Raw genomic sequence first — 21,076 nt, 5'->3', positions numbered from 1 at the left:
GCAAGCCAGAGGTAATGCTAGTCGACATTTGACAGAATAAAAACAAAGAAGGAACTGGATTCAAAGCCGAACATGACAGCTGCAGTGTGGGAGCACTTCGGATTCAAACCTAATGACTGTGGTGAACCACTTAACCTGGACGAGCCGGTATGTCGCATTTGTTGTAAAACAGTAGCATCTAAAGGCAGCAATACAACAAACATGCATCTGCACCTAAAGCATAATCATCCGATGCAGTTTTCCCAGTTGGGGAAAAAAAATACAACTAAAGCTACAGAAGGGCCGTCTCAGTCTTCCCGAGAGTCCACAATCACTGGGACATTTAGTCGACAAACAAAATACAAACAGGACAGTGCATAATGGTGCTCACTCATGAACAGTGTAGTTTGCTACATCGCTAAAGAGATGCAGCCCTTTAATACCGTTGAAAAGCCAGCATTTTGACAAATGCTGCAAACACTTGACAGCCAGTACAAATTGTCTGGGAGAACATACATGTCACAAACGGCAATTCCACAACTGTACAGCATGAAAGAGAACATACTAAATGGTTAGTGGTTATCATTGTGGGTTATTGTTTTTGATTGTGTGTAATTCAAGTGCAGTTTTTGCGAACAGAGACTGAGAGTCCTTTTTATTTACTGTTTCAGGTTTTTTTGTTTATTCATTTTGGATATTTGAAATGTCTTCTTCACATTCCAATTCCAATATTAAATATTCTTTAGAAATAAATGTTTACTGATCTTTGAAAGGGTGTACTTGCATTATTATGCCATTATCATTATACTAGCTGAAAAATGGTCTCAAAACGACAATATCATAGTTTATCGCAATCATTTCTGGGACAATTTTTCGTCCAGCAAAATCTGTTATCATGACAGGATATAGCATTACTTCAGGAAACAAGACTATCTGATACAGAACATCTGAAACTCAAAAGAGATTGGATAAGTAAAGTTTACTTCTCCTTCGATTCACAGAACAAGAAAGGCACAGCCCTTCTCATAAATAAGAACCAATCGCTCCAGCTGAGATGCGGCATTCAGGCCGGAGGAGGTCTGGTTTGCAATCCAGTCTATGCCAAATGGGAAGTGACCACCCAGTTTTTATACCTACCATCAATGGCATTTTAAGAGACGGCATCCCTCCCTCCTGGAAATATGCTTCCATTAGTCTAATTAAAAAAAAAAAAAAAGATTCAAAACCTTTAGACTGTTCAAGATTTAGGCCTATTAGTCTCCTCAACGTGGATTACCAAATTGTTGCAAAGATTCTGGCTCGGAGATTGGAAAACTTCCTTCTGAAAATAATAAACCCAGATCAGGCAGGGTTTGTAAAATCAAGATATGGCACAGACAATTTACAACATGCTCTTGATGTTGTTCACTATATTTAACACTCATTATAAAACCCAGCGCTGACAGTCTCCCTTGATGCCAAAAGGGCCTTTGACCGAGTGGAATGGTCTTTTTTTATTTCTGGTATTAAAAAAATTTGGTCTATGCTCCAACTTCATTAATATGATTAAAACCTACGCAGGGGCTGCAGACAGGGGTGCCCCTGTCACCTTCATTGTTTATTGAACCTTTGGCTGAGGTCATCAGTATAAACCTCGATATGTCTAGAGTTAGAGTAGGTAAAGAAAAACACATTATTTCCTTCACAGATGATGTCCTTTTATATCTGAAAAAAAATGAGAAATCAATCCGGCAGTTTTGAAATCTATAGCCACATTCAGTGCCCCATCGGGTTATAAGATTAACCTAGGTCATCTGTCATCTCTCTCCATTCTCCCCTGGCTCTGAATCCAGATTTACCAGCACAGATTAGGAGTATTGGTTTGATGGAGTGTACATCTAAGGGCCTGTCAAACTTTACAGACCTGTTGGTCTACAACACTGTTAAGCCATTTGAGCAAATCAGGCTGATTTTAATATTCCCCACAAAGATTTTTATCAGTATTTCCAAAACTGTCACTTTATAGGGTCTCTCTTGAGGACAGGCGGGATCCACATGAGATTGTCAGAGCTGGAAAACACTATAGCTTTGGCCAAATTTCCCAAAGGACTGATTTCCAAAATTTATACTTAACTACTTTATTGTGATTCTTCACGCTATGAATCTCTGAAGCTGTTGTGGGAGCACGATCTGGAGGTGACGTTTAATCCAGTAGACTGGGACAAGATCTGCAGTGGGGTTTTCCCTAAATGTACTTCAATCTCTATCCATGAAGAGAACTTTAATTTGGTTCACCGAACTTATTACACACCTGTTCGCCTCCAGAGAATGTTTGTGTGAGATTTGTGTGATCAAGGTCACCTTTAATAGTACCTGGTACAGCAGCAAGTTCTGTGGTGTCCAACTGAACCGACAATGCTGGAGCAGAGGGTGGAGCTGGGGCTGGGGCTGGAGCAGGTTCTGTGGCTGTACATTCACATGGTCTGGTCTCCATTGGAGCATTTGCTTCTGGCAAAACTCCAATATGCTGAACATGCATCTGTATGAAGAACACACAGTTACCTAGCAGAAATATCATGTAGAGTTGATAACTTTAGTGGCAGCAGCAAGGTTGATACATTGTTGTGATTCATTTGATCTCACAACAAGCAATTAAGTGCACAGGGCAGAAGGTCAGAATGAGACCACAATAAGAACTTGTGAAGGTTTAGAAAAGAGGAAGCTTGTTACCATTGCTGCTGTTTTAGCCATGGTCTTAACATTACTACCAAGTTGAATATCCTCCTCCCCACTCACAAAGCCCTTAATAGCGAGGCACTATCATAACTTAAAGAGCTTATAGCAGTTACATTTACATTTAGCAGACGCTTTTGACAAAAGCGACTTAATTCATACATTCACACACTGATGGCGGTGGCTGCCATGCAAGGTGCGGACCAGCAGTTACTTGTGATTCCTAGAGCTACGAATGTACACTGCCTGGCCAAAAAAAAAAAAAAAAAAAAAGGTCACACACTCTAACATTTTCTTGGGCCGGACCGCCTTTAGCTTTGATTACAGCATGCATTTGCTGTGGCATTGTTTCGATAAGCTTCTGCAATGTCACAAGATTTATGTCCAGTGTTGCATTAATTTTTCGCTAAGATCTTGTATTGATGATGGGAGAGTTGGACCACTGCGCAAAGCCTTCTCCAGCTCATCCCAAAGATGACCACATTCTTCCACCAATGTGGTCATTCAGTATATTCAGGTAGACCACATTTTTTGGGCACATAATGTTGGTGAAGCTAGACCTGACCAACTGCAGCCACCCCAGATCATTGCACTGCCCTCACAGGCTTGTACAGTAGACACTAGGCATGATAGGTACATCACTTCATCTGCCTCTCTTCTTACCCCGATGCAGCATCACTCTGGAACAGTGTAAATCTGGACTCATCAATCCACATTACCTTCTTCCATTGCACCAGAGGCCAATCTTTATGCTCCCTAGCAAACTGAAGCCTTTTTTTGGGTTAGCCTCACCTACTGTTGTTTTTCTGTGATTTGATTTCACAAAAAGATTAAGTGATCGCTGATCACGATCAATCAGGATTTTTTTGGCCAGGCAGTGTAGAATGGGAGGCAGAGACCTAAGAGCAGGCATGAAACTTTTCACTATAATAAAGTTTATAGTTAGGGCTGGCACATGGTACCTCCTAGACATGTTGCAATAGGCCTCAACTCACAGGGGACTTCCAATGATGCACTAAGCCTATATCTCCTCCTCTCCCTTTCCCTCTTCCTCAGCACACATTCATGTCCCATTAATTCATGTTAAAAACATATTTCCTGGATCGGCTCTTGATACTGGCCATATAGGCGGTTGCCAAGAGTGCCAAGGGAACACTTTTATCTCACATCAGATCTTGATGAGCAAATTATTGAAGTTGAAAACCTTTACTGATGTACATTATGAACAAAATTAGGTAACAACAGTCAGTGGAAAGCAAAATCATCAACCCAATGAGAGCTAGATTCAAATCACACCAAAAATCATATTGTGGACACACAATTTGTAAACAGTAAACATGTCAAAGATGATCTCTCTTCCAAAACATGTCCCTAGGTTATAAACCTTTACCACACAGGCCAGCCCCCTTTCTTGAGGCTTCATTAGGCCCACACTCTTGTCCTGACTCTTCGCTTTTGCTCATCAACCTTTGTGGGCTCTCCATTATGAAGCTCCCCTGCACAGGTGTCTGCTTTTGTTTTCCACATTTTACTGAGAGCTTAAGAGAAAGCCCCAAAATACTCTCTGAAGACAACATATGTGTCTACTCATAGCCTCAGATAGGCCTTGTCTGAGCATAAACTAACCCCTAGATTCCCAGGTTACATCTCCACCATGCCAGCGGAGCTGATAGGTTTCACTTTAGTCTATGTGTTAACTTCACCCGGTCTGGTGCGCTGCGAATCTGCTGCGTTCCAGCTCCAGCAGACTGAAGCAACAATATGACAAGCGGTTACTTTTCAAAATAAAACACTCACCAGCACCAGCACACAAATCTCAGCAAAGAGACAAACACAAGCTCTTCTACTAATCCTCTGGTCAGGAACACTTTGTGTTATTGTTTTTATCACACATATACTTACAGGGTTCTCCCCAGAAATTTTTAGTGTAGCGGTGCACAGTCATCCTGGGGGCTCACTGTCATTGGATGGGGGAGGGCTGGAGGGACGGACACCACCCTCACTCGCTACAAAGCAGCTAACATTGAAAATTAGTATAGTTGCGCTGAGCTAGCAGTATAGCGGCACTGCGCCACGTTCCATTGTCTGGGGAGAACCCTGACTTATAACTGTGGTCGCAAGGGATTAGGTGATTATTGCGGGAACTCCTTGGTCTCGCGACACCAGCTGTCAATCATACTGCACCATGGCGGACTCAAAACGCAACCGGTGGGGGTTGCCGGACGGCGGAGCAAAACTGTATCGGAGCCACAATGCAGTGGACACGTATCTGGTGGAATCTCGGGGTAATCATCCTGAAGAAGTAAGACCAGCCTGTAGAGCAGTCATCAGCCAGCTGTGTCCTGATGGCCAATGATCACAGAGTACGCTCACCATGAGCAGCGCTTTGCGGGATGTTTGCCTTATCATTAGCCCATTCATCACCAGAGAAAAGTAAAATGGCCATTTTTATGCATTCAATCTGATAGCTGATCCAGAGCGAATTCCTAAATTGTATCTAGGGATGTCCAAAGCCGATCTGCAGCATCAGGGTTTTAGATTGAACAAAGCGCTTTATTGTATTTAAATACAGTTGTTGACTAGATGTCAAAAAACAACTATTTGTATGTTTAACTTTTGTTTCAAAATCTCTTTTGTTGAGGGGATGCATTCTCTGTGCTTTGCAACACCTGCTGCTGCTGCTGCTAAGAACTGTGGAGGTAGAGACTAGTGGTAATCCATTTCACGTTTGAGACTTTAAAAAGATACATCACAAATAAATACAAATACAATACAGAAACCATCTGGAAAGGTTATGATACCCAACATCATTTCAAAGGCAATACAGCCTACAGAGACCGGTAGATATTGAATGAAATTCTCATGTCAATGCAGATATGTAAATGTGAGAAAATACTTCATTGGGGTACATGATGGCAACATTATTTATGCATACATGTGGATTTGTAGGACATCAGCCAATTTTGTGGATCACTACTGTCGACAGATTAAACACATAGGTTTGATAAAACAGAAGTGAACTCGCTACAAGTGAAGGTGCATGCAATCCAATCTTTTTGCCCCTACCTGCTTAACTCTGTTGATTCTTTTGATCAGTTCTTCGGCAGACACACTGCCAGCGATGACCTCCAGAGGAATCCCATTTTCTCCAATAAAGAAGCTAGAGGGTATGCACACCACTGGATCTTTAGATAGGGTGTGTTAAGGAACAAGCTCCCAGCAAGTTACATTTCATAGTACTAAGTATAAGAAGTATAAACATCACTCAGTAGACAATTTCCACTAGGCCTAGAAAACTATGCAAGGTAAGCACTAATAAAAACAAAATAATAGATATGGTAAGTGGACAGCTGGGGTTCAGGGGTAGAGTGGGTCACCCTTCTAAGGTTGGAGGTCTATCCCTGGATCCTCAACTCCAACGTATCCTTGGACAAGAACAAGATGTTGGATACCGAATTGCTCCAAGTGGCTGCTCTGCCATCAATGTGTGTCCAGACCTTAAAAGCACTATGTAAATGTGAATTTACCAAGGAAGATATTTGGTATGCCCCATCTGAAGTTTGAAGTTTTAATTATAAGTAAACAAAACGAAACATAGAGACACCCCCTTTTCATACAGGCCATTTTAGTGGATGGTAAATAAAGCCATGCCTGAATACTTAAAACTCTATCACTGTCCTCAACTACATTTCTTGACCTTCCTCCACTGTGAATGTAATCCACCTTATTCTCCTTTACTGTAATGCACTGGATGTCTTTACTGTAATCCACTGCATTTCTTTCCTGTACTTTATTCAGCTACACTGCTCTTCTTTAAGCAAGCCTAGTATGGCTTTTCTCTGCTTAAGGAAGTAAAAATGTAAGAACCTTAAAATGGGAAATATTTGGCTGTATCAGAGTTGTTACAGTGAGGTAGATGTCTTCACTGGTCCAACAATTTATGGCCAATACCAAAATAACACAGTAATTATGACTCTGAACCAGAGCCATCTCTTACTTGAAAGCTGGGACCCGTACCCACATATGAGCGGGACACATCGTATAAGCACATGGCAACTTGGCACCAATGTCAAAGCTATTTTCCATGAACGAGTTTACGTTAATTTAGAAGTTGTCAAAACGAACAAACAAAACTCCTAGACGATTTGACCGATTTGCACCAAACTTTGCGTGTAGCATCTGTGGACCCTCCTGACAAAAAGTTATCAAAAGTATTTCGATGGTCAATAAAGTGCGCAAAACATAAAACAAAAAATTCCTGCATATTGACTATGTTGAAGACAGACCATCTTGCATGTCTTCATAAAATACTGTCTGATTATCACGTAAATGTTCATAATTGTGTTCCATGGACTGATGAGGCGTTGTGTAAAATTTGGTGCAAATCGGCCAATAAATGGTGCTCTGGTCGCAGTCTAATTAGTGTGAATGGAAAGTAAATGGGAAAATCTTCAAATCCTCTTCAAAACTCGTCGACTGTCAACCTTCTCATGTTTCATACTTTGAGCTACAGACACCATTCCACCTTTAAAAGAGTCAGAAGACCTTGAACTCTTGCGCATGTATTCAGCTTTTTAAAATCTTGTACGGTTTTGAAATCATCACAGTTTTAGTTTTAAGGATCTTTAGGCCATCTTCTGATTTTTGTAATTGGTGTGTATTGCGTGAGCTAGAGTGCTTGACATTATCGCTAGAGTGGAGAGCAGCGACAGAAAAATATTTTGGCGATAACCATTACATTTCTTTCCAGAAATGGCAGGAGTTTGGGAGGCGTTTTCCCATTCATTCTTATGGGGACATTTTCTACTTTGCCTCTGCTATTGCTCTAGCACATGTGCAGCCACAGAAACTGTAAGAAAGCTCTACGGGTAAAGGTCCAACAGCACCCTCTACTGGTGCAAAGACAACTAGCAGTGAACAAGTCAGGACATGCTTTGTCACACTGAAATGCAGCAGACCAGTCAGTGAGCAGACCCTGTGAAGCTGCATGGACTTACTGTGTGTTTCTCTAATGATGTGTGCATTCTTGAGCAAATGTAAGTGGTTTCTGCTTGTAGTTATGGATAATTTGATCACTATTGCAGTTTGTGTTATTTAACATGGAATATTGTGTGAGTCTGAGTTAGCTCAGTAGCCTGTGTCTCAGTAGTAGTTAGCTACACTTTGCTTGCACTGCAGCTACATTTGGATTGTGAGGACTTAATGATGAATATTACGTTTGTAATGCCGATTTTGCAACTCAGTCTATTTATTGTGATTGTGACCATGCTTATTAGAGTATAAAGGTCGAATTATTTACTGTGGTTAAAGGCCCCCACAGAACGCCCAGACGTCCAACTGCCTTATCCGACCACTCTCCGACCACTCCGTTTCCTCTTGTCTGACCCGTTCAGCAGAAAGGTTGTATTAAAAACACACCGCTACACCGTGTACGTTCTGCACTTGCGCGAGATGCAGTAAGCGGGTGGCGCTTGTGATGCGAGTTGTAAACTAGAGGCTTATGTGCGCAACTCTCTTTATTTTTTATCAAAACGAAACTTAACTATTTAAGATGAGAACAGCTGCATACTAAACATGCAGTGAGGCATTACCAAATGAATGACGGAACGGGGTGCATAGAAAAACACAGCGCATACAGTATTCCTCCCTTCCCACACATCGCGCTGATTCGCTAGCACACCGCCAATCAGAACGGCCATTCAGCTGGCACACAACCAATCAGAGAATTCAATGGCTCAGACGTCCGACAGCCCTCCTCCTCAGACTTTGCATGCTGAATCGGAGCAGACAACATCCAAGCAGCTCCGAAAGCTTCCGACGCAGCTGAACACACCAAACATATTTGTTCCCGACCTCGTCTGAGTCTCCCCAAATGCTTCAGACGTCCAACGGTTGGGCCCGTGTGTTCCTGCCTTAACAGTCAGTATATCAAACTATCATGCTGTTTAGCATTGTAACAGCAACACTGTACTCCTCTCATTATTTGTTCTTTATGTAGACTGCAGGGAGTTCTTCTGATTTCAGCATACATTGTTTAATACCAGCAGGTGGAGCAGCCCACCAAATCATAGGAAAAACGTCCTGAACGGAAGGTGTTGCGTTGACAAACCTGGTGGCAGCATACATCTGCATCAGTGTGCCCCGACACGTGGACTGCGAGGGCCGGTTCATTCCTGCTTGCAGCTTTAATTAGGGGGCCAAACCCGCGGGGGCCCGAGGGAACGCGTATGCTTGCATACGTCCATCCTAGGACCAGCAGTGCTAGGAACCCTACTGTAATTGTAAGGATTTTTATTTCAATTTTTCTCCAGCTAAAAGTGGTGCTGCAGGCTAAACTGTGCAAGGGAGGGCAGTGCAATTTAGAGGGTTGGTCCAGGCTCCTGCAAATATCTCAGACGCAATAAAACTACATATATCCGCCTGCAGGGGGCGTTATAACCTAGGCAAACACATTGTTGCCTATAACTCCCACACAGTATGTCGCGCATTCAGAAACCCTGTATCCCCACATTCCCTGAATGGAGCTGAATCACTTTGCGTTGGCCACTTCCGCCTAGAAAGTTTTTTCGCAAAATAGCAAAACTAACTTTTCCTATGGGGGTGTTTGAATTAGCCATTTCAATGTTTTTAATGGGTTTAGCATCAGCACTAATGTTAACCATCATACTGGTGCTTAATGCAAGTATTGTGTGTTGTCAGAGAAGCTCACATTCCCTCTTCTATGTCTTCCATGTCTTTCATGTTTTAAAACGTTTATTTACTCTTTTTCTATATACAGTCTATGCTCTTTTCTGTTTATGAAGAGCCCGGTGATGCTGGGGTTGTTGCCATTGGTTACTGTAAATCACGTTTGATCACGCAATATTTCTGGCTTGGAGGACTAGATTCTAGATCAGCCATGAGACAGATATTCTTTACGTGTGTGGTGTCCAGTGCTGAGAATATCGGAGCACACCACACACAGTACGATCAAATCTGTTTGTTTTTTTAATCTTCATGTGTGGGGGCTCTACAGATAAACAATCTCCTAAGATTTATAAAATCCTTATGTGTGTACCAGTGTCATAGCCTGTCAGAGTGAGGGATGACTATCACACCATGCTGTAAAAGGTGCAGTGATGGGTCCTAAAGCTAGACACATACCTTGGGGCTAAGGTATAGCCTATAGAAGTTTGAGGTTAAATAGGGTGAACAGTGAGGCAAACTTGTAAATGTTATCACCAAAATCAGTGCAAGTCAGAAAGATGCCAGGAACATTTCCTTAATGCCATGGAAAAACAGGACTTGAGCCTAAATAGAAAGCCAAGTGAAGTCCTGTTTCTCCCTGTTGCCGGCCCCTTAAAAATGAGGAATAAAATACATAATAATCAAACAAAGATAACTGAAATACATTTTCTTTGTTTTTTTTCTCATGCAAACAGCGTGGAGAGAGAGACTTTGTCCGTTTTACACGTGAATTGTCAATCTGCTGAATTTTTATAAACCAATACGTTGCCCCTATCCAGTTGTTCTCTGATGCACAATAGTTTAGAAGTATAATAGTGATTGACTATTGATTAATCTCACACACAAACCCTCACCACCTTCCAACAAGAAGCCCTGTCTCTCACACACGTAGTGAGAAATTTGTCATGCACTTGTGCTACTGGTGGTTAACAGATGATTGCATTGCACATGCATCATATAGGCCTATGTTGCACTGAACATCCCTGATTAGACTGAATAACGGACTGATTAAGACAGAGTATTGGAGATGTTTGTCCCTTAATATGCAAGAACATCTGAACGACTCGGGTCAGGTTTGCACAAAGAGGGCGAGCTGGGGCACATAGAGTGTGAGAAAGGAGAGATGCAAATTGGCTTGGCTTCAAAGAATAACAGGGTTCTCCCCAGACTGTGGAATAACAGCGCTCTTAAATATAGCAATAGCCAGATTATTGTCCCGGATGCGAACCTGACCTGAACTCGACTGACGTGATCAAACATGAAATTGACCCTGTATGGGTACCACATTGGGTTTTGCGTCTACAGGTTGGGTGGAATTGTAAAGTCTGCTACATTGACGAGAAATACATGGACAACTGAAGCAAGTCCTGTTTCCTATGATACAGCACTTACAAGTACATGGATAAAGAAAACCACAGACTTTTTGGCCCTTACAGGTTTATCATTTATTGATTTAAATTTTCAAGGAGGTGCTCTGTTAATTTTGTAAAATAAATGTAAAAATTAAGCCGAAATATCAGCTCCAACAACCAACCGGCTATTGATTGACCCTATAACCAATAGACAATATATTTATCCATCGACCAATTATATTTTGAAAGTGTGCCAACATCACATTTTAGTGTGACCATTTCATGCTCTTGCCAACTGTGATTTTGATAGACTTTCTATCTGTTGTAGTGCCATACTTATTACGCCAACGAGGAAATGGTCAATATCTAGAACACCAAAAAAGATACATATCTCGGAGAACTGCACACATGTCTCACTGTGGGAAGAAAAGGAAGAAAAAAAAAATCACATGGTTAAAATCCACATACATTAATGCATATCTTATCTTAATGTAGTTGCATCAAACGCCAGTCACTAAATAAGTTGTTGGTTCAATCAAGATGAGGACATTTTCTGGGAATGAGGAGAGAGGAGCACAGAATACATGTGTACATCAGAAAAAAAAAAATCTATATTTTTTATGAAAACAAATGAGACAATTTAAGAAATAATTCTGTAAAAGCAAAAGGGTCACCCTATACTAAGTGACCCTGGACCTCCCAGTTCATGTCATGGATTTTCTTGAGCAGTATTAATGGAAGAATTTCTATTAATAGGCTCTATTAAAATCCAATAGTTCCACTGTAAATATCTCAATGCCAACATTTTAAATAGGGTACATGGACAAATGTATACTTTTTTTCATAGTATGTAAAGATTCAATTAACAGTCAGTACAATAACAAGCATTAACCAATGGTACAAGATGGAGCATTAATAAACTGTTATAATTTATTTTTGTTTTCATCATACATAATGACTTCTACAACTCATTTTTTTGAGAGTAGAACAAATATTGCATTGTCGCAAAAAAACTCAAAATGTTTGATTCAAATATCAATTTATTATAGGTCCTCTGAAAATATGACCAAATCTGCTGGTTCAAAAATATACATACAACAAGTACAATAAATTGCCAATTTTGGTGATTAAGAAAGTTGTGTGAATCAAATATACTTTGTGGCATGCCCTCTTGGAGACACACCCAGTAGACTCAGCGACAAAAACTACAATGGGAAAGTATAAGGAGTTCAGCATTGATCTGAAAGAGTGCATTATTGATTTGAGCAAGTTAGGGATGTCACTTAGAGCATTTTTAAAGGAGTTACAGGTCCCAAGTAGAGCTGAAATGACTGCTCGAGTAATTTGAATAATTTGGTTACAAAAAATGGTCGAAGCAAAATCTCTGCCCGAGGCTTCGTTTGATTCCTGTCACCTGCTTTATGTGCACGAGTGCACACACACCCCTTACTCCTGGTGTTAGGTTACTACCACACCATATAGGCCTACTCCAGACATTATTAATAGGTTGTTTGGTAGTAATGGTTAATGCTGCAGATGCACAGCATTAACAGGCCTGTCATTTTCATTATGCATTATTTGATATTGTTGATTAATAATGCTAAATTATTTTTATTAGATTACTCAATTAATCGATGGGATAATTGGTAGAATACTCGATTCTAAAAATCAATAGCTTCGACAGCTGCGGCCCCAGTCCCAAGATCAACAGTGCAAACAACTATTAGTATATGGTGCATGGCACAGTTGTGTCACTGCAACACTCAGGAAGAAAACACAAACTATCACCTGCTGCTGAAAGAAAATAGGTCCGGATGGTCAACCAATAAACCCCAAAAGGCCCGTCTGCAGTGAATTAGAAGCTGCTTCAAGACAGGTGACAGTGTCCACAGTCAGTCATGTTTTCTATCAACATGGGCTGAGAGGCTGCCTTACAAGTCAGAAGCTCCAGGCGCAGCAGCTTAACGCTAGACTGAGTGAGTGTAAATTGTTATCACAAGGCCTCTCATTTGTTCCCTCTTGGAAGCCTGATTCCTGTACCACAAGAGTGCCATTAGAGGCATAACACTAAAGGCTTTTTAAATGCAGGATACTGGCAGGAACGCTGTACCCCATCAGTCGCATGAAAAAGTTTGGGCACCTCTGACTTTCAATTATTTTCATTTATAAATCACTGGGTGTGTGAATCAGCAATTTCATTTTGATCTATCAAATAACTGATGGACACAGTAATATTTCAGTAGTGAAATGAGGTTTATTGGATTAACAGAAAATGTGCAATATGTATCAAAACAAAATTAGAGAGACAATTTGGGAACCCCAACAGAAAAATCTCATCAATATTTAGTAGCGCCTCCTTCTGCAAAAATAACAGTGTCTAGACCAGCGGTCGTCAATAGGCGGCCCCCGGGCCACATCTGGCCCACCAGCTTCCTGTTTGTGGCCCCCGAACTATTATTCCTTCACCATGTGTTTTGTTTGGGTCAGCACGTGTACACCGGGTCTCCATGCCAACACTACACAGACAGCTGGGTCACTCTCTGCTGCGAGCACAATTTTTAACTTTCACTTTCGTTTTCGGAGCACTTCGCGTATTCACATTTTGCCAGTGCTCCTAGTAAACTGTTAAAAAAAAAAAGTGGACAGTGAAAATTGGCAACTCAAAGAAGTTGGGACTTATTATTTCCTTTCACTCTTTCTCCAACCAGGTCAAGACGCACGTGCGTAACACAGTAGCAGTATTACGGAGTTGGCCTAATAGTAACAAGTTGTGCAAGTTGAAGCCGAAGACTGAACATGTACTTTCGCAAATTCGGAGTGCTTAACAGACAGGGAGTCTCTCCTGGCAAACAGCCTTTCACTCGCGGTGCCAAAAGTTTTATCATCCTTGTTAAAACTCAACACCATTTAACCAGAACAAACAACGTGAATAAACCCACAACCATCTTACATATCCTATGCACAAACACATTCACGAACCATAATTACACCAACACCAACAGAATACCCAAGAGTCATTGCGACACAGTACACAAGGGGCGTTACAATATGCCAGGGGAAGCTGTGATGAAGATTTCCAATTTGAAACAACATTATGAGATGAAGCAAAGGAATTCTTGTGTATGACACAACAACAAAAAGCAACAGAGTGCTCACTTAGAGTGGTGCAGATTTTGGGTAAGCACAAGAAGCCATTCTCAGATGCAGAAATAATAAATGAGTGCATGACTGAAGTGATGGACACAATGTTTGAAGGCAAACAAAAAGAGGAAATATTCAAGCAACTTTGTTTGTGGCGTGTGTGCAGAAGAGGCTTAATCCGCATCACTCTCCCGTACAGCTTCGCCTTGTGCAAAGGGTACAGTTCTGTTGATGGCCTTGAAGGAATTTCTCTTTTTTGTTTTGGTGAAAAAAATCTCATTCCAAGCCTTTTTGTTACTGTCAGTCACATGGAAATGGTTCATATGGTTTGTTATCTTATTATAACAATGACGTGTCTATTTGCTGATACATATTGTATCTTTTTGTCACCCTTGAAAGAGATACAACAAACCAGAATAATTTAGCAGAAACTGTACTGAATTACTAATTGTTGTGTGGACTATCAATGTATTCTTCACTATTCTTGCTAATTTGTGTGAACACAATTTTTAATAACACATTTTGATTTTTTTTCTTTTCTTTTCTTTTTTTAACAATTTTTGAATTATCACAGGTTAAAGGAGAACTTCGATTGATTTAAACATGCAGCTTTGCAGCATTGCTCAAGCTACCCTTGACTTGCCAGTACCGAAAACAAGAACACATTTGGTCCAACCATTACAGGGCTCCGTGAATAGAGAGTTAGCACTGACAGCTAACAGCATGGGGTCAGAACTTTACTCTGTGTTTTAAGCGCCTTAACACGCCCCCCACCCCGCCCCCTAAAAGTTATGCAACATCAGCAGACACCTTACAACACAGCACTTAAGTGTGTATGACTCAAAATGAAGGGTTAGAAGGGCGAAAGAGCTGCATTAGTACTCATTTGATATGGCACATAAAGGCAAAGGCACGAAGAAACAAACGCTCGCAGACACTCTCAAAAGGAAAGAGAAATATCCTTGAGACAGCGACATGGCCAAGGGTATTACAGAGAGGGTAATTAAATTAATCACTCTGGATAACCAGCTCATCTCCATGGTAGAATATCAGGGTTTTCTTTGACACCTGGATTTTTTGAAACTCTGGTATGCCCTACCTTCTCTGCATTACATTGACTCAACTTTCGAGTTCAATCTCAATTGCAACAGGTGTAATGGAGAGACAAAAGCAAGACAACACCCAATGAGGGAATGTTTTTGCATGTCTTGGCCACTGAGAATCACTCTCTCCTTCTCTATCCTTCTTGAAAGATTTGCCTCTAGTTTTGTGTTCTGAAGTGTCCTGTCATTAATGGTAGCACAAGGTAGTACCTGCAACCCAATTGGGTTGCAGAGGTAGTCCAGCTCCTCCAGGAAGGCACATCCATATGTGCGGTCACAAGAAAGTTTCCTGCATCCCCTAGCACAATCTCAAGAGCATGGAGGAGATACCAAGAGACTGGCACATTTAGAGCTGAACAGGGCCACAGAAGGGCACCAACCCAACAGCAGGACCAGTATGTGCTACTTTGTGCTAGGACGAACAGGAGGAGCACTGCAAAAGCCCTGCAAAATGACCTCAAGCATGCTACTGGTGTACATGTTTCTGACCAAAGTGTTAGAAACAGACTCCATGAGGGTGGCATGAGGGGTCATCATATTTCTGTGAAAAAAACCAGCATCTGTCCCTGGCATAAAAAAACTTTGACTCCTCCAACTATTGTGTTGTTGTAATTATCAACACAATAGTCAACCTTTGGATTTGGATTGGTTGAACGGAAGAAATGAGTATTTCTCCTGTTTCGTATATAAAATGGGATGTCAAGTACTGAAAATTGGCACTGAATGCTTGGTCAGTTTTTGATTCTTGGTGCTACAGATGTGATTTGGTCAGTGCTCAAAAAGTACCGAGGGCCAGCCGTATATACAATCTTCTAATTTATCTATATTTCTGTAATGAGTTTTAACATTTGAAAAAAGAAAAAAGTTTGTTTTTTAAAGTTTCAAGGAAATTGAAATAATCTTTCTTGGAGTAATTTACAGTCAAAATAGGATAGAAAAGTAGGTCTTTCAGCTCCAAGGCTATATTTTGCAAGACCTGTGGGACATTTTTTATACAGGACCAAATAATTTCCAACTGTGATAGAACTACAGTAATATTTCGTTCATGTGATTTTTTTATTTCTTATTTAGCAATTTGATTATTGTAACAATTCTGCAACAACTACCAATGTGAATACATGTTGCCAAGTCTCCTTAGGGTTTTTGAATGTACGGGAATAATTTCAGCCCAACCACATGCATAGCAAAAAAAAAAAAAAAATGATGTAAATTAGCTAAGAAGGCCAAACTTCAACAATTCATGAATGAATTCAATGAAAGTTTGCCATTCATGTTTTTGAGAAAATCCATGACTTGAACAAGGAAAAGTTCTGAATTCTGGGTGAGTTCACATGGAATGTCCCTTAAGAAATGAGTACCTCTTAGCATCAACTTTGATGGCCACACAACAGTTCTGTGCCGCCTCTGAAACCCTGTCGTCCTCCCAGCTGGACATCAACTGCGCTGACTGTTCATCTTCCCCTGAAAACAGCACAGTTCAGCATCAGATTACTTTATTATTAATCCACGAGGGGAAACTGTTTCTGTTCCAGATTCTCTGTGCAAAGTAGAAATAGAAATATAGCATGAATGGAAACAAGAGATGAAGATAAAAATAAAATAGTTAAGTAGACAATGAAATAAAATAACATTATAACAGTTAAGAGTTATTTATTTGCAATACATTTACTCTGTAGGTTGGATAGCTTGAAGCTTAAGTTGTGTTAACTGCAAGAGGTAAATGCAATAATGACATAACACAAAATGACGTCGTTTTCATTCACCTGACTAAAATTGTGTTAATAGGCTATAATTTGAAGTGTGAAACGACTTTTCTCATCCTGTCTATGATGTCACATCAATAAGCGATTTGTTGAGTCATTTTGCTGGACCGCCTGAATCAATTAGCTTGTGCCCTTTAGGCGTTAGATTAACCAGGATAGGCTATTTGGGACACTAGGCGCAGTTGTATGACACTGCTATTTCTACTTCTAATAACATAACATAGGCCACTAACCAACACTAATAATAACATATCATGGTTCACATTAACGTTACGTCATACCAGACTCAAAGTTACAAAAATTGCGTTTTCTAGCCACTCTTCACTGAGTATTTTAATCACTTTCGTCAGTGAGTATATATTTTACAGTTGGTTGCCTGTATTGGATGGCTAAAGGCTTAGCATAGCAACCACGTCTAAATAGCTAGCATGCTAACGCTATCGTTTCGATAACACTTGCTACCAATGCACAGTAGAGTTAGCTAGGTGGCTAGTAGAAATAGAGATGGCCCACCTGAAATAACAACGACAAACACGCAACTCTGCTGTTTAGCCGAAATTATTGCATCGGGAATTGAGCCCTCAAACCAAAGCATTTTAAAAGCGGCGTTGTCTGTTCCTGGTTCTGTGACGATGTTTACCAGCGAAGCTACATCAATTCATTTAACGTAGCTGTCCGTTTCTATTTCCGAACCTGGACACTGAACACTGTGCTGATCAGCTGCACGGTGATAGGGGCTTAGACTCTTCTTCTTCGAATGTCGTTTCGGCAGACTGTGCGCTACGAAGCGTGGTAGCGCCCTCTACCGTCAATTATTGGTCACTTCATTTCATGCCCGAGTGCACAAACCAGTGCACCATAAAAGGTTTCCTGCCTTCCCAACAGGCCTAGACTGCCTTGATTGGGAGGTAAGAAATGTCGAGAGGTCACCAACTGCTGCTGTGTTGAGTGCCATTGGAATGACGGGGGTTTTTTTATGCCTTCCAGTCTATGATGCCAACACAGACGTAAGCCAGCGATTTTTTTATCACAAGAAACATTTTAGTTGTTCATATTATTTAGGTGAATATAGTCACTGCAAGTCAATTGTCATATTGTATTTCCTCTTTGTTTTGTTTTATGGGGGGGCATTCTGAAACTACGCAACAGTACAGTTAAAAATGCTAAATGGAAAAGTGGAGCTGAGCAGAGTGAGACAAAAATCTTAGAATAGTACTGGTTGAATTTGCTGCAAAAGATATCCCCAAAGTACTTCATTTTTAATTCATCAAATATAGTGTTAGGGAGTTTTTTTCAAAGGGATTTGAAGCAATGAAGTGAGGAGCTGCAGTGCAGCAGATAAGAGTGTAGGAGAAAGTGTCTTATGCTGCAGCAGTAAGATGGCTGGTCAGGTAAAACTTTGATGGAGAAAAAGAACAATTTTAGAATAGCAACAGTAATAAATGCCACTGCAGAAAAATCTGAAACAGAAAGATTTCAGATTGTTGTCAAAGCAGTTGTCCATCATCTTTGCATGAAAATTGGAAAATGAGAGGAATTAAGAGTTGAGATGAGTATCAAGGCAAGTTAAGAAAACAATGTTTTGGTTAATACTGATAAGAATATTAAGTTTGATTGCTAATGTTCAAGATTTGAAGCAGTTCATTACCTTATATCTACAGTTGAAACCAGACTTGTTGTGTATCAGGGAATTGTTAAAACCAAGTTTCGATTCCATGAAGTAGCACTGATGTGGGACAGTAGCCAGGAGGGGTCTGTGTCAGTTTTGTTAAGGAGGACATGTTGTACAGATTCAGATTAGAACTGTGACAGAGTATGTGGCTGTGGAATTGTGGGCAGAAAGAAGAGGATGGTGGTAATGCAAGGGATGATGTATAGAACAGCGGTCATTATCAGGAAAACAAGTCCAGACAGGATGAACTTGATCCGTCCTGAAGGGACTTATTTTCCCCATATTGACCGCTGTTCTATACATTATCCCGCTTATTACATGGTTACTTGTAAACATGAAAAAAAACATGACACAGTGTGTCTTCATACAATTTATTTGTTACCGTTCATAGTGTTTCTCAGCAGAGAAATATAGTTTGCCAAACCAATGCCGTTTCGCTTCTCCCTCTGCTTTCTTGGCTGCTTTCCTGTCTTTTTCTTTTCTTGACCGGTGACAACTCAGCCTTTTGCCAAGAGTTGAAATCACTGTATTTTCCAAAAATATTCAAGTTAATGTGAAACTCATCCATACTAGTGGCCTAGAAGTGTTTTTTTCTGATATGAAGCAGACTACAGATCAGCTGACGTCGCTTAGCGTCCAAACGACTCTGGAGTGATAAGTGACTGGAACACTTGCGGAGCAAAGATTTTAAAGCGTGGAGTGATACGAAATATGTGAATCAGAGGCAAAAAGGCCACTTTTCTTGACAACGATCAAATATGCTTAGCAGTGGTCAATTATACCAAAATAATCGACAGCCGAACGTTGGGACGGCTCATTCAAGTGAATGGAGCATTCTACAGCATTAAAAAGAGCCGTGTAATAATAATTTCTATAATCCATGCAGAAGGCTAGAATTCACCAGGCTTTAGGAATTTGAAGAAATGAATATAGCAAATGTTGTCTGGTGTGGGTAAACTGGTTACAATGGCCAGGTGGTGGAAGAATTGTTGGACGGGAAACACATTGTTTGTATAAATGACAGCAGAAACACAAGAATACAGGCCAGGAGACTGTTCTTGACCTGAAAATGTGATGCCTTCGCATGAATGTGTGATATGAATGTACATCGGGAATGTACTACTGGCAGTGACCGCTACCTAATATACAGCAAAATAAACATAGCAACAATACAGTTTGGGGTTCAGTATCTTGCCCAGAGATACCTCTAAATGTAGACTGTAAGGGCCTCATTTTGCTTGTTTGATGTTTCTTAACTCCTCGTCTGAACTGAAAGTCGTTCCTGTGCTGTAAGGAGCGATGAGCGAGGACAAACCGGAGAGAGTAGTCTTTTTACAGGCTGACATGTCCCCTTATTCATTGATTGGACACTACAGCAGATCATAATACAACATCACTGGAACTGGATCCTGGAGTGAAGAGAGTTAACAGATTAAACTCAATTGTATCACCGTCAAGTTATATATTCTGTTTGTTTTCTGATTCACCAGCGAGTTGAAATGTGTCAGCCTGATTGTAGGGGAACAAAGGACCACAAACAACTTTTTTTTTCATTATTTGTCACAAACATTTTCTTTTTGTGGTAATTTTACCACATGCAAGGATGATCTGCTTATATATGTTTCATCATTTCAATTTTCCCTGAAACACATTTGGCTTAAAAAATAGTTTCCAGTGTTCAAGAGACATCATGATCACATTCATTCTCTATAGTGAGGGCCTTAGATGGGTGGGAACTGTTTGGGGTGATGTAATCATGCATAGCAGGAACAACGTCTGGTATATGTTGGTAAAACATCACATTGGCATATGTAAGGAATCGAGCTGAGGAGATGCCTTTGCAGACGAGTTGAAACTTCTCTTCAATCTGGAAGAGGACAGAAAAGTGCTATGTCATTTTACCAGGTAGTTTTTGAAATGACTGGCAGTTATTTGCCATGTGGGTCATATTGCTGTGTGGTTATGTGGGTTGGTAACTATACTTACAGTGAGCAAAAACAGACAGGACAAGAGGGATGACATCCTTCATGAAAACCAATCGTTGCAGGAAAGATGCTCACCTTTGGTGTGCTGTTTAGTCCCCCCAGGAATCTGCAGAGAGAAAGTTTAAATTCCGCGGAGAGCAATTTTGATTCTGCGGAGAGCAATTCTTGATTCCACGGCTTGAAAGTTAAAATTCCGCAAACATTAAAAAATATATACTTTTTTCATGTAGCAATGAATTAAGTATCCTCTAATGAAATTAATAGCAATACCAGTACACTGTAAAACATTGTGGAACCTACCATTCCTGGTTTTAAAATAATCAACATCAACATTTTCTTTGTTCGTGTTGGGCAGATTTATTTGCAACATAAAAAGTGCAAAACTTTTCACCAAACTATGGGTGAAGGTTTGGGAACAGAAAGTGCCTGCTGCATACTGCAGATCAGCTGCTGTAATATTTGCAAGCTTGATGTTACTTGCTGTTGGGGGTTAGGTAGGATAAATCGCTCCATGGTTAAATGCTTTCATTGAGATCGCTACCTGGTGGTCGCCAGTTGCTAACCGCTCCATGGTGGCATTTACCGCTGGTAATGTACTTCTACTTTATTTTTTTTTTTTCTTTTCAAGATTTTTATAGGCATA

General features: G+C 40.6%; 1 protein-coding gene across 2 annotated transcripts in view; it reads right to left on the bottom strand.

Moving 5' to 3' along the window:
* ubxn4 (UBX domain protein 4) overlaps positions 1-17,530 on the bottom strand; it is a 51,223-nt gene extending 33,693 nt beyond the window's left edge. Inside the window, exons 1-5 of one of the 2 annotated variants that reach the window (XM_037109478.1) lie at positions 17,290-17,530; positions 16,372-16,474; positions 11,157-11,185; positions 5,758-5,876; positions 2,320-2,497 (exon numbers count right to left, since the gene is read on the bottom strand). In XM_037109478.1, the coding sequence (XP_036965373.1) occupies positions 2,320-2,497; positions 5,758-5,876; positions 11,157-11,185; positions 16,372-16,474; positions 17,290-17,371 (511 nt within the window). In that variant the 5' untranslated portion in view covers positions 17,372-17,530. The remainder of the gene's footprint in view (positions 1-2,319; positions 2,498-5,757; positions 5,877-11,156; positions 11,186-16,371; positions 16,475-17,289) is intronic. The other variant, XM_037109479.1, reaches the window with a different exon arrangement.
* Positions 17,531-21,076: the final 3,546 nt, after the last annotated feature.

The sequence above is a fragment of the Acanthopagrus latus genome, chromosome 9 (assembly GCF_904848185.1).
Source record: "Acanthopagrus latus isolate v.2019 chromosome 9, fAcaLat1.1, whole genome shotgun sequence".
Lineage (NCBI taxonomy): Eukaryota > Metazoa > Chordata > Actinopteri > Spariformes > Sparidae > Acanthopagrus > Acanthopagrus latus.
The sequence above is the reverse complement of the archived record's forward strand: the minus strand, read 5'-3'. Positions and strand labels throughout refer to the sequence as shown.